This window comes from Mangifera indica, chromosome 8 (assembly GCF_011075055.1).
Source record: "Mangifera indica cultivar Alphonso chromosome 8, CATAS_Mindica_2.1, whole genome shotgun sequence".
NCBI classification, from domain to species: domain Eukaryota; kingdom Viridiplantae; phylum Streptophyta; class Magnoliopsida; order Sapindales; family Anacardiaceae; genus Mangifera; species Mangifera indica.
This window is the reverse complement of record NC_058144.1, coordinates 4130165-4144889: the sequence shown is the minus strand read 5'-3', so window position 1 is coordinate 4144889 and position 14725 is coordinate 4130165. Positions and strand designations below refer to the sequence as shown.

Genomic DNA, 14725 nt, shown 5'->3' with positions numbered 1-14725 from the left:
CAGCTGCATAAAAGAAAGAGACAGAGTCTTATATTATTATATATATGGTACCGTGCGTATATATATCACATCATGATATTAAAAAAAACCAACCGTCAGATTGGAGAATAGAGGCGTAGATTTGACTTAGAGGATAAAGCTAGAAACAGCCAAAAAACAACGGCAATTTGCGAAAAACCTAGAGAAGTTAAGGCAATATCATTGAAGTAGAAACATTCACCATTCGTGAACACACAGACACAGTTTCAAAATTCTACATCAAACTGATTTTATTCGGCAAAAACGAAGAGTTTTCAGCGTTTAAAAAAAGTAGGATTTCTTGAGAAAATGAAAAGAACAAATAAAGCAAGGCATACAAAGCATCAGGGCAATAAGAGAGAGGGAGAGAAAGAGAGTATACGTGTGTTTGAGTACAGATTTACAGGACAAAATCAAAGAGCAGAGACAAGAATGGCAGCTAAGATCGTGAAAGGCAGATATGACAAAGCAGTATAATCCTGAAAGTCTATCAACAATGGACATGCATTTATCACAGAGACAGACAGGGTGAGGAGGGTGTTTCGTTTTGTTACCTGGTGTGTAGAGAGAACAATCAACACCGAGACTCGTGCGTTAAGAGGAATTGCATTGTATCTTGTGTAGCGGAAGATTTATGTTTCTAATTAAAAAATTTTAAATAATAAAAGGTGCACGTGGCGGGTTTGGTGAGGTTATTGATGAGTAGACAACAAGTTCACGTGTGGATGCGACCAGATTTTAATGATGTAATTGGCGAGGTTAACGAAACGTGTATTAGTAATTCGCCTTGCCTGGGATTGGGCTTTAATTATTCAGGCAAAAAGGACTGCTGCTACATTCATAATTTTGTTTGCCTTCAAATGGAAACAAATACTGGCATAGGAATTCAAATGGAAACATTTGTTCCATTATGTTGATATTGCGACAAGGCAATTGAATATTTTTGAAATAACAATGTGGCTAAATCAATAATATGGAGGAGCTAAAGACAAGACAATCCTGAAACACCATATTAAGGGGGATGATTGGAAGAATAATTGCAACTTGTGTGTGTTTGTTTCTAGTGTTATTATTGTGTAAGTCCAAATTGTGAGTGGAAAATGTTGAGTTTTAGTTTTAAGAGGATTTGCTGTGGGCAGTGCAGTTTTTCCCTTTTTAGCAATTTGTCATAAATACAACAAAATTGTCGCTGTGGCTGTCTTGGCTGGATCTTTGCAAGGTCAGGGACCAGGCAGGCCTGCTGTGCAGGCTGCTATGCTACAGGCGATCACACACATCACCCTGATACTACCCTTTCGTGAAAACTAGCAGCACTGCATTTTCAACATAACCTATCCCAGTCAACTTACCATTAGTAAACATATATCAACTATTCTACTTCTACATCAGTTGCTTCAACATGAAGAATTCGTGGAAAAATGACGAATGTGGAAGTGGCATTGCTCTCAAAGTTTCGGTTAGATGCTTCGAGTCTTCAAACTTTCCAGCAGCTTAATCCTCTCCAGCAACTCATGGATGGTAGTAGAGGCATCCTCCAGGACGAAGGGATAGAAAGATCTCGCATAAAACTGCCCCCTATATGTTTAACTTTAATTTTCACGTTATTAATAATAGAACATAGTTCTTTTGTTACAAAAATCAAATTTTGGCAGACCTGAACAATGTAAGCTTACGGTACGCCAATGCAGCAAGCAAAAAACGAGAAGAAGAAGATAAACAAAACATTTATTTTGTAGCACTCGGAAACATTCAATTGAAGGCCAGCAACCTATTAATATCAGCAAGTAAAGTTACAAAAATAGAAACATTACCAGAAGAGTAAATCCCAATCACCAGATGGAGCTCCTTCATAATCCCCTGCCTCCCAAAACTTCTTACAGCTCTGCATTCCCACCCTTACCGCAGTATCAATAGCCGCCTCTCCCCGCGATTCCGCCACCGGCAGTGGTTCGGCAGACCCCAACGGCAGCATCACTCCTAATTCGTCCATCTTCTTTCTCCTTTTCTCCTCAGGCGAACCACTCAGATTCTTGGCTCTCCAGACAGCGTCGTATATTTGATCACCGTTGGACTCGGGTACTGCTACTGAGCTGGATAACCGAAACGATTTGTTTCAAATGTTTTCGTCTCGCTTGGGCGGTGGTGTGGCTGACATTCCAACTATATTTTGCTTTACAAATACGTCCATTAGGAAAGCTTTGAATATGAAAGTGAGATTCAAAATGCAACTGAAGTTGAGCCTGTTGGTTTAAAGTTGTAATGAAGCTGGGCGTTATACTGAATAAGTCCTTTATATTTGTAAGGGAATCATCTACCTCAAATTCAGTAATGGGAAAGGAAAGTCATCATCTAATTTTTGCTTAAAGACACATAGAGAGATACGTTTCTTTTCTGATCACTTTGTATTCCCACATCACTGATATAATAATAACACCATGAACATGGGCTATTGATCTTCATAGGCAAACATAAAAATCTGTCTGTCTTCTACTTATTTTGTTGTCTGTTCATTTTCTTGAATCGGTTGGAGCTTCTTGATTGCATGGATCCTTTGCACTTTTAACATTCTACATACCAAAGTGTGACTGTAGCGAACTTGTGGTTGGATTTAAGATTGCCTAAAAAGCCCGGGAAAAACCTTGTAGTGAACTTGTCCAACTTGTATGCATCAATAAAGTCAACGTGTGACCATATCATGAGAAAGAAACATTGCCTCCATCCTCAACTGTCAGTAAAATTAGTGGAATATAAGAATTTTTAAAGTAAAGATTTAAATTTAAATTTTTATCACATTTATAAAACCTCTAATTGTAGGTCTAGTCACGGTCAAGGTTTTCAAAACTGGACTGAACCAGTTGGTCGGATCGAACGGACTATGAATCGGCACTGTAGTTGGTTACTGTTTAACATAAAACCATTATAATGTTAATTTTGGATTGGACCGCGATCGAACCGTCGGTTTGCGTCTGAATCGAGGTCTAACAGTTAAGGCGATTCCCGGTTCAGAAGCTATGTATAAAAGCAACAGTTTTATTTCTTTCCTCCTGTACCCTGTTCCTTGCATTGCACGCAGACGCAGAAGGGTTTTGCTACAGCCGACGAATTTCTCCGACTGCATGTATTAATAAACCGTCGTTGATTCATCTCTTGTCGACAACAGTTTAAAGACGTCTGCCGACGACGACGACGTTACCGAGGGGTGGTGGTTTGCAGGCTCACAAGACAGCAGTTTCATGGCAATACTGTAACCTTTCACGGCGACTTCTTAGGCTAAGACGACGGTTGACGACAAAGAGGTTTCGTTGCTATTGTGACCGGCGACTTTTCAGACAACGACGGGAAGCTGGTGTGTATCCAGGGCTTTGTAAACTGTTTGAAAAACCAATGTTTTATCAATCCTTGATGAAAAGTATGCACAATATAAAATTTACTGTATAAAACATATATAATTATTAATTAAACATAGTTTTTTTAGGTTTTTATATAAAACTGTAATTCCAGTCCAACCGATCGGCTCGACTGAAACCAGTACTTAAAATGGTTTTTATCCCGGTCCGATTTTGAAAACTTTGGTGACGGTAACTTGAGTTTAACCGTTCAACAAATATGGGTGAGGTTCCCAATTACCAAAAAAAAAAAATACTGTCTCTCAATATTTTCATGATTTTAGTCTTTTAGATGATCACAAATGCAGGCAACCAAACTACACAAAAGTAACCCAATCCGCATTTGTAGATGCAAAAATCTTAACAATCCACACTGAATTATCCAACGGTCGGACTCTTAAGGCCAAAGGACTTATTCCCACCCAAAGTATGTATTTTTCCCAAATTTTTACTTTTAAACTTTGAAAAACTCATTTACCCATCTATGGATGGTTACAGTTAACGAAACTTTAACTCTTTAAAATTTTATCTTTTTTTCTCTCTAAACCCTAAAAACTAACAATTTTTCCATTAGGCCAAATTTTAAAAAATAATATTTTCCCCGTAGGGTTTAGTTTTTGATTCTTAGCAACATCTTCGACAATTTCTCCTTCCCGACACTTCCTCTTCCTTTAGCATTGTCTCTCTTGACATTTCTCTCTCCTCCAATCAGTTATTAAAGCTAAAAAAACGAAAAGCTTCATTAAGAAGACGAAGCTCTTTGTCTTCCTCGATGAAGAAGAGGGATTGTCTTCCTAGACGAAGATGAGATCCCTTCTCTTCGTCAGGGAAGATCAAATTCGTCTTCCTAATGAAACTCTTTATCTTTTTAGCTTGAATAACCGACATGAGAGAGAAATACCAAGAGAGAATGCGGGAGGAAGATGAAGCGTCAAGAGGGAGAGGTTGTGGGGAATTGAAAACCAAACCCTATAAGAAAAATGTTGTTTTTTAAAACTTGACATAAGAGAAAATTTGTTAGATTTTAGAGTTTAAGAAGGAAAAAAAGATCAAATTTAGTTTATTTTTAATATTATAGAAAAAATAGTGATTTTACCTTTAAAACTAATACACCTAATTATCTATAGGTGAATAAATGAGTTTTTCAAAATTAAAATATGAGAATTTGCAAAAAAAAAAAAAAAAACACATACTTTTGGATGGGAATAAGTCCTTTGGCCGCCTCCTTATTCAAGCGTTTGCTCATCATATTACATCATACATAAGAAAAGAGAGGGAATACAAATTTGCTTTCTCAATAAATAATCATACCCCAAAGAGCATTTAAGAAGTGACTAAATTACATTTTCTCACACAAGGCCTAAGCACTTTTTCATCCTTGGCGGCTTAAATCACATTTTTTATTCCTTATTTTCCTTCCATATCACCCTCACGGCCTCCTCCTTTTAGCTGACCAAACGATGGCAGCCATTTTTTTCTTCTGAAAACCATCCCCAATATTGATTCAACTTCCACACTCACTCAAGGCATCAATATCTCCATTTCTAACTCATCCCCTTAATTATTTTGTCGATTCTTGTCGATAAAACATCTAATTACTCAAATAAAAAATCTATAACATCTCTCTTTACGGTGCAACCCAATCTCTATCTCGTCTCTATCACACTTTTTTTATCATACACCTTACCTTTTTGGACAACCTTTATATCATGGTTTGATCTTTAACAAGAATGATAATAATATTTAGTAGTGATTAGGATTTTAAGGACGTAAATGCAAGTTTTTATATGTTAAAAGGTTAAAATGTTGTGTTTAAAATATTTTGGATTTAATTTGTCAAATGATTTATTTTTAAATTTTTCAAAATTTATGAATGATTTTTTTTTTTTTGCCGTCCCACTGTACTGGTCCACATTCAAACAAAATGAGCTTTTCATTTTTTTTTTTAATTGTAGTAAAATTATTATTAAGAAAACTATCAATCCTATAAATTATCTATTTTGCAATATAAAGTTAATTAATAAGATTGGAACCAAACAATTTATACTTGCAAAAATCCCTTAAATTTTTTTTGAATAGGAGGAATTTAATTGGAATATCACTTTGATAATAACTGTTAAATAAAAGTAATAATTTAAGGAACTTGAAAGTAAATTTTATTCACTTAATTTATAAAAAAAAAAAAAACACTTTTATTTACTTTCTAGAAAAAAATTATTGATCTTTAATGAACTACATGTACAAAGAAACTCACTGATAATTATTATTTTGTCATCTAATAATATAATAATATTATGTGCATAAATAAATTATATGTAACTTATATATGCAATCTAATATAATAGTGTTTAATTAGATTATTTTAAAGTGAAAGAAAATAAATAATTACATCACCTTATTGTAAATTGACTGTTCAATTTATACATAAAATTTGTACAATTTATTTAGGCCACATGACTATTTCCCACCCAAGGTTTAATTCAAATCCAATTTTTCATACGTTAACTATCAAAAATCCAAATACCCATCCATATGTTAAATTTCACTGTTATTGTTCAAGATAAAATTATTATTTATTAAAAATATTTTAAAAAACTATAATTTCATCACATTTTCTCTCCCAAATTTAGAAAAACAATTGCATTTTCTCCCTTGTTGCTTTTTTGACGATCAGAGCAGGCTAACCTCCTCCCTCCCATCTCCCAGACAAGAATGAATCGTCGGCCAATGAGAGATCGATTGACAATTCATGGCATGATGGTGCAGATCTATGCAACGCACTGATTAGTTTAACCAATCTGTGTCCATGTGTCGCACAAATCTATGTCGTCACGCCAACGAGTCGTTGGTCGACCTCTAATTGGTAAACAATTCGTTTTCATCTAAGAGATGGAAAGGAGGTTGACTGACTCTGATTGTAAGATAAATGACAAAGGAGAAAATAATCATTTTTTAAACTTTGAGTGAAAAAAATTATTATTTTTTAAACTAGAAAAAAATATGATAAATTTATAATTTTTTAATTATTTTTATTAAATAACAATTTCCTTATTAAAATCTGGCTCAAATAAGTTTCTCATTAAACTTTAAAAAAAGGAACCATATAAATTAGACAAAGTTGCTTTGTGGTCCACGTTGCCTATTAAAGCGACGTGTTGGCATAATAATTCCACGCCCATGTGCTTTCAACTTGCAAGGGATTGAAATTTTCTTTAGGTTGCCGCTGTTTATGGGTTTGTCGTTAAAATAGTTTAATTAGCGGACTCGGACACAGATGGTCTAATTTGACATTAGTGTATGGTTGGCTTGGCTATGAACTATTTCATGAGCACATTACTTACATTTGAATATTAATGGGTAAGGTGGACCATCGTGTTAATTTGTACATAGCATAGCATTTGGTCACATGTGTTGGCCTAATACACTAACACCAACATGATACACATTATTTATATTTGTGGCGATAAGGGTATCCGTAATTTAGTTTGTTGCGATTTAAGAATTTTTTCAAATCAGATTTAAAAAATACACTATACACTTGTCTTTACAACTTGCTTTAAATTAAGTTAGAACTCTCCCTATATTCTACCTATTCCTACCTTCTTAAATATCCTGTATCATTGGAAGGACAAACATGAGTTAATCAGAGAAATTTTATATATATTTAGAAACGTATTCGAAATTTTAGTCATTTTAAGAAAGATTCAACCTTAGTAACCTCATCTGACGGCATAAAATTTTATCTACATATTGATGATTGAGTTACATTATTATAACATTACGACCACTGAAAAAGTGTTGAAATTGACAGAATCCCAGTGCCCAGTGGTGACAAAATAACCTCCTGGTGTAGTGTTTTACTTGAGAAAATTCACCTTCAAGTTCAAGTAATTGATGGCCAAAGGACTTTTCCCACCCAAGTTTGAATACAAGAAAAAGCGCGTGCTCGTGGGATTTTAAAAGTTTAAACAGTTATCTATAATCTAATTTATGTCAAAAAATTTAATTAAAATTAAAAAAAAATTATTATTTACTAAAGATTTAAAAAATTAAAGTTTTATCATATTTTTCTTCTTAGATTTAAAATTTTCACAATTTTCCTCTCACCGATAGTTTTCAAATTTTAAAAAATGGTCATTTTACTCTCAAATCCCTAAGTTTTATCTATCCCCTCTCCGGTGATCATTTAAAGACAATGAAGACAAAGATTCGTCTATAAGAGATGATCGTGAGCTATTTGTCTTGTCTTCAAATAGTCATCATCACTAGAGAGGGGGAGAAATAAAACTCAGGGATTTAGATATGAAATTGTCACTTTTTAAAACTTAAAAACTTTGTGGGTGGGAGGAAAATTATGAAAATTTTAAGCCTAAAGAGGAAAATATGATAAAACTTTAACTTTTTATTTTTTTTTTTAGTAAATAACAATTTTATCTCTAATTTTATCTGAGATTTTTAATAAAAATTAAGTCATAAATAAATGTTTAGATTCATGAAACTCTGTGAACGCGGATTTACCTTTGCATTAAAACCTGGTTGGGAAATAGTAATTTAGCTGTAATTAACCAAGTGAAGTCCAGTAGGTGTCAATAAACATCGAGGTAATGCATGCTTCTAAGCTAGGAACCAATCAAATACAAGAGAAAATTTTTCCACGGACAAGTTGGTTTATTTTCAGATAACTTTATATGGTGGATATATTCTATACTTTTACAATGATTCATGCATCATGAAGCACTCAGACTTCATAATCGAATAAATACTATATATTAAAAAATATGTTACCCAAAAAAACAATTGTTGTCGTCTCTGATGATATATATATTCAACCATATAAAACCTGCCACAACTTGCCGTCATGCATATATATAAAGTCTCCGATTTGATAAAAAAAATAATTCCGGGAAAGCTTTTACATAGTGGAGGCTTCTTCTGCAGTTGAGTCGGCCTAAGTAACGAAACAAGGCTCTATTATAGGTGACTTTTGAAGACTCTGCACACCTTTTTTTTTTCTTGGCTTCAGTCTACAAAAGGTAATACCTAATACAAATGCTAGCTGAAATTATAAGAAACGTCGACGTATTGTTTGTGGATGTGATAATATGACCTGGTTTAAATTATCAAAATTCAAAATGCCGCATCTATTGCTGTAGTAATGGCATCAAGCGTTGACAAATCCAGTGATATTACGATTTTGTCCACGGGCATGGTGCCATTATATAATGGCGTTGCGTCTCCTTCCACTATACCATCGATACACCAAATTTCTTCTCTTCTCAGAATGTACGCTAACGATAAGAAAAGCCTGATTATGAAGACATGGAGACGCTGTCTATCATTGGGAGCAAGAAGGTCCTCGAGCGACAAGTGTTCTTGCGATTCATTGGCAAAGAGCAAATCCTGGAGCTGCACCACAACATCGTCATCTGGAAAAGAAAAGACGCGTAGTCAAATTGCTCCAGAAGGTTGTTTCTCAGTGTACGTTGGGCCAGAGAAACAAAGGTTCGTTGTCAAGACAGAGTTTGCTAATCATCCATTGTTCAAGCTTCTGCTAGAAGATGCTGAGACAGAATACGGGTTTAGCCGAGGTCCAATATTGCTTCCATGCGAGGTGGAGTTGTTCTACAGAGTGTTAGCGGAGATGGAAAGTGGTGGAGATAAGAACAATATCGATTCAGCTGATTTCAGATATGGTAAAGTTTACAGTCCACTTCAACTTTTTAGCCCCTCTCGTAATCGAAACTTGAACGCTAACAAAGGTTATGGAGCTTACCGGCTTCTCAGTCCCTCCAGAATGCTAAAAGTCAATGGCTATTAGCTTGATGAAAGTTTAGCCTTTTGATACGTTTATACCAGCCAGTCTATCTCTTATATTCCACTTAATTAATACATAGTTAACACAGATGTCTTGCACATAAAGCCTGCGTAATTTTGTTAATAAGGAAACAATTTTGTAGACCCTGACTCACTTGTCTAACTGTACAACGAGAAAGGAAACTCTAGCCTTTCTGGATTCAGTTAATAATAATAATTGGATTTCGTTTACAAGCTAATTTTCCTTTTATGACAATTTCTTTAAATAATTGACCCATCTGTATTTAAATGGTCAATTTTCAATACAATACATTAACCGTTACGATACACAAAAAACCATAAGGTTATAATTAAGATTTTTTGAATATAAAATATAATTCAAATCAATATAATACAATTTAAAACTAAATTGAATTATCTTAAGGTTAATATAAAAATAATCTGGATTAACATGAATTAATTTAAATGTTTAAAGAAATGTTATTATAGTAAATTTTGTTAAGGATAAATTAAAGATAAATTAAAAGAAAAGTATCAATAATAATCAATATCTTTATATATTATATATAATTGTATTATCATATAATTATTATTGTTCTAATTAATTTTATTTTTATTTAGAAATTTAGTTTGTTTTTTTATACTGAGAATGAGATTTTATTATTATGTAATTTTTTATATCATTTACAGATAAGATAAAATGTTATGCTGTATATTTTATTAATAATATATTGGATAATTTAACGAAGAAATTATAATACTAAAAACATTTAATAAAGTGGAAGTAATAAATAATTTTATGTCAATTCAGATTTTGTCAAGTTAACTTGAATATAATTAAGATTATATTAGAAATGAAAAATTTTGACACGAATTTAATTCAAAGTAAGTAAGATTAATTTAGACATGTTAAAATTAAAAGTCATTGACCTAAAATTTAAATTAATATGATATAAATATGATTTAATGTCACGAACGCATAATATAATATATCTTTGTAAAAAAAAAAAAAAACCTGCAATGCAGTTTATTTTACTATTAAACTTCATATATGATTGAGTGTGACTTTTAAGTAGCATATTCAAAACTCAATGGGAGCAGTGATTGTTGATGAGTAGCCTGTACAATACTGCGATGAAGCCATTACCTCACCTAATTATCTATATAATGTAATATAATATAGGCCAAACCCATGCTATGGTTTAATACCAAGTCCCATCTACTAATTTTCAAAACCCGAAATCTTATTTATTAGATAATTTTTGTTAAAATTTTTAATTAAATTTAAAAATATTATTATTATTTTAATAATATTATTAAAAAAATATAATTTATTACATTCTCTCCCCTCCTCTCAGGTTTTAAAAACTAACAATTTTATATTTATTTAAAGTTTTTCAGTTTTAAAAAATCATATTTTTTCTGTCAAACTTAAGGTTTTTTCCTCTTTCCCTCTCTAGCCATTGACGACTTTCTGCTCTTTCTTTGTTGCCGACAAAACAAGACCTACAAACCAAAATGTTGATGACCGACGAACAACAGCGAAGAACGAAGACAACAAATTGAAGATGAATCTTTGTTTTCGTTGAACCTTGCCAGACGAGAAAAATCGGCTTCAGACGAAGCTTTCATTATTCAACTTATCTCCTCCTAAAGCCAAATTGATAGAAAACGAAACGAATTTCATTGTCTCTTTAACCCTGATAAAAATTAGTTTATCAGTGAGATTTTAGATTTTTGAAATTTGACTAGTTGGACTTTAAAATTACACTATACCTTTGGTGGGAATAGGTCATTTGGCCTATAACATACAGCCTATGGTACGTTGTCTATCCTGAATAATTTCTCCTTAAATCTTGTTACTAGATTGATATCAACATATTCACGCTTTGGAAACTCTTTGGGCTGTGTGCGCTCAAATTTTTTACAGGCTAGGCTAATATTACATAGCCGAGAGCCCTCGTAAATGTGTAAAACATGTGAAACGGAGGAAACTGATGGGGCCAATTTGCATCAGAACCCAATACAGTTAATCACAAACGCAGAACAAGTATTCAACAATGAGACTGATACATGGACTTTTAAGATAAACACATAGTAACCTTCACCTTTTACAGTGAATTTTTGTTAATTTTAATCTTAAACGAATAACACTTTATTTTATGGCAATTAATTAATTATTCAAATGAACCCTTTTGATTAACTTCATATCTGCACCAGTTCCTCGAACTTCTTCATGGCAGAAGCTGGCAAACCCAGAAGCACATTTATGCTTTTCCTGTCTTTACCATGAGATAGGAACAGAATTACTTCCTTCTCAGGCAAAGCCACAGGACCCGAAAAAATTGGCTCTCCCCATCCGAAGTTTATAGTGTTGAAAGCAAGTCTAGACCAAGCTGTGATTAAAAGAGTTGCAGCCAAAGAGGGCCTAGCTCTTGTTACTTCAAAATAGTCTATGGCAGATCTCATATAACTGTCTGTTACCATTTGAACAGCCTCTTGAACCAGTCCGACTGCATATGACAGCGGATTTTTCGAAAGATCGCCAGCACTACACAATGCATTTGTAAGTACAATCCCATTGCCCGCGAAGCCTTCAGGCAATGGCGGCACAAATCTTGGTCGTCCATCGACAGCAAACAGCAGCTTTGTTTGTTGATCAGGGTTCATGCTTAATGCCTGGCATCGAGCTCTCCATACAAAAGCTGAGAGAGTTTCAAATGTCGTGCATTTTTTTAACTTTTTATCTTCCATGGCTATTTTCTTGAGTTTTTCAAGCTTTTCCGGGTCAAAAAGGAAGGCACTGTAACGCATTTCTTCTTCGTAAAGCTTGCTCATATTTGATATATCTTCAATCTGAGCAAATTCATGGTGTGGAAACTCTATCTTAGGTGGCTTTCGGGATTCCAGAATTGTTCTATCTAGAGATGGAGGCACCTTCAGAGGCAACCCTCTTGCAATTTCACCCCACGAATTCACAAAATCCATGGCACCAATCCCGTCTAAAAGACAGTGGTTCATTGACAGCCCAATGATAAATCCTCCACACTTAAACTTAGTCACCTGGAAGACAACAAAATTGCAACTTATTTTGCTTCTTGATCAGCAGATTATTGTAAACATATTTGATGAATCCGAATGGGAAGAAAATGGAGATATTTTATGACGGAAAAAGCTTGTTATGCAGAATCCCAAAACAGAGCAGAATTAAAACAATCGACCAGTCTGATTCTTTTTAATTTGAAATCTAGAAGCAAGAATATTTTCAGGGAAAAATATAATAACCTGAACCGCCAGGAGAGGCATCTGAAGTATGTGCTGAGCACCAGGAGTTTCGTAGACCAGTTTACCAAGAGTCCCAGGATCGGGCTTTGCTGTGTCTCCTATATCTTGAACAGTACAATTTGCTTCAGCTTCAACAAAAACAGCACCATCACCTGTGCAGTCCACTATTAGCTTCCCCTCTGCAGAAATAGTTAACTTCCCCGCAAAAGGGTAGTGATGAACGAGTAATTTGGACAAGGCATTTTTGAGGACTTCTACGGCATCTTCATTTCCTCTTGAATCTGATTTAAAGCAGTAAACGGTACGAACAATCACAGCGATGTTCTGATCAAGGTTTGAGAGAAAAAACAGGCCTTTCTTCGTCTCCTCAGCAGGAAGAACCATAGTTGGCTCTCCTTGCTTCACAATAAACTCCAAGGTACTAGTTTTAGCATCCGCCATCATAGGACACCTTAAAATCCAAAAGCTGACAAAAAAAAAAAACAAATTATATTTGAAGAAAGGAAATGGCCTCTAGTCTTGTTATTTATGCAAATGCTATGTTTCTTCTTCGCATAAACAAACAATTATGATCTATCCATAGCTGACACAGAAAGAGTGAAAAGAACAGCTCAAATCATACCTGAAATTAAGAGAAAGAGGGTAGAAACGAAGCTGCACAATGTACTCTCTTCGAAATGGGATTGAAGTTATATAGAAAAAGATGGATGGACAAAGTAATTGAAAATGAATTGCCGAAATTAATTAAAATAATCTTATTTTCTATGGCGCTAAACCATATTAACAAACTTTTTTATGGATGATAGGAGGAAAAAAAAAAGTTTTAATGAAATTTCCAAATATACCAACAATAAAACTATATCTACAATTTTTATGTATAATTTTGTATACAAATAATGATATGTCACATGTAATTAGGTATTATTTTATCTTTATTTTTTAATTATTAAATCATATGATGATACGTAATTATTTGTTTAAGAGTGAAAAATTAATTTTTGTAACCCCTACATATAAGGATATTTATATTATTTCTTGTCTATTACGATTAATTTTGAATGTGGAGTGAATTTGTTTAAGAGTGAAAAATAAATTCTTAAATTGATTAACAGTTTTATATGAAAGATACATGACTATTTATCTGATATAACATTAAATAAATAAATAATGTAGCATACATAAAATTTTTATATTCGAAAACAAAATTTATTTAAGATAAGTTAGTTATTTATTTATTTGCTTTTACATTTTTCGAGTAGTCTTGTTCTGACGTCGTTCTTGTTCACAGAACACAGATTGTCAAAGGGCGGGCACATGGATTGTGGTAGGCTACTTGCATCAGATACAAACCTATAGCAGCCAAAGCGGAGAGGAAGGAGAGAGTGGGGGGTTATTTGGTGGGGTTGGCGTGCAGTATTTGGTTACTTGTTTTAATTTTATTTATTTTAAAATTTTCATGGATTAAAATTATTCAGATTTATATGCTGTTGTTGGTTTACTGCAGACACACTTGATTGAATCAAAATCTCTTTTTTGTATACGAACAAATACTGAACAATGAGTAACGTCATCATGAAACTATCATCAATTGGGCATTAGGGATAAAAATAGTTCTAAAAAAAAAAAAAGTAATACTATTTGTAGTATTATTTTTTTATATAAATTTATATAGAGATATATTATAATATGATTAAATATTTATTTTATTATTAATTTAAAATATTTAATTTTATCATAACATATCCATATATATGTATATATTTATGTATAAAAAATATAGACATATAATTTTATAAAAAGAAAATAACTGACAAAAGTACACAAGGTGCCTAACCGAAAAAGACCATGAACCCCCACAGTTAAAAGCAAATGCAAGATTATTGTTGACAGTGTTTCCTGTTTTTGTTCCTGAATATGTGTTTGATTATTCGATTAAATTTTTGCCCGTCGCCTGGTTTCATTGGCTATCTTATGAACTTCAGGACGGCAAGAAACAAATTATTGAATTTCTTAACCTGGTTTGTTCAGAAACACATCAAGCAGGAATTTATGAAGGTATAATAATATATATAATTAATACCGTCCTAGTTCAAACTTCACTATCAAATGGGTGAAGAAATTTGTCCTCCTCTTCATACATAACCGACACTACACACCAGCAACTCTTGTCTGCATGAAGCGTCAGATAAACAACCAACTACATTTATCATAAAATAAATCTT

At 33.3% G+C, this 14725-nt stretch overlaps 2 protein-coding genes across 2 annotated transcripts; one reads left to right on the top strand and one right to left on the bottom strand.

Annotated features, from left to right (window-relative positions):
• Positions 1–8657: 8657 nt before the first annotated feature.
• On the top strand, positions 8658–9457 carry LOC123222319 (auxin-responsive protein SAUR72-like). The gene has a single exon (XM_044645013.1). The coding sequence runs from the start codon at positions 8686–8688 to the stop codon at positions 9220–9222; it is 537 nt and encodes a 178-aa protein (XP_044500948.1). The 5' UTR covers positions 8658–8685; the 3' UTR covers positions 9223–9457.
• A 1737-nt stretch (positions 9458–11194) lies between these two features.
• Positions 11195–13174, bottom strand: LOC123224415 (omega-hydroxypalmitate O-feruloyl transferase-like). Its single transcript, XM_044648069.1, has 3 exons — positions 13126–13174; positions 12504–12969; positions 11195–12281 (listed from the first exon to the last, which is right to left on the bottom strand). The coding sequence occupies exons 2-3, from the start codon at positions 12945–12947 to the stop codon at positions 11424–11426; spliced, it is 1302 nt and encodes a 433-aa protein (XP_044504004.1). The 5' UTR covers positions 12948–12969; positions 13126–13174; the 3' UTR covers positions 11195–11423.
• Positions 13175–14725: the final 1551 nt, after the last annotated feature.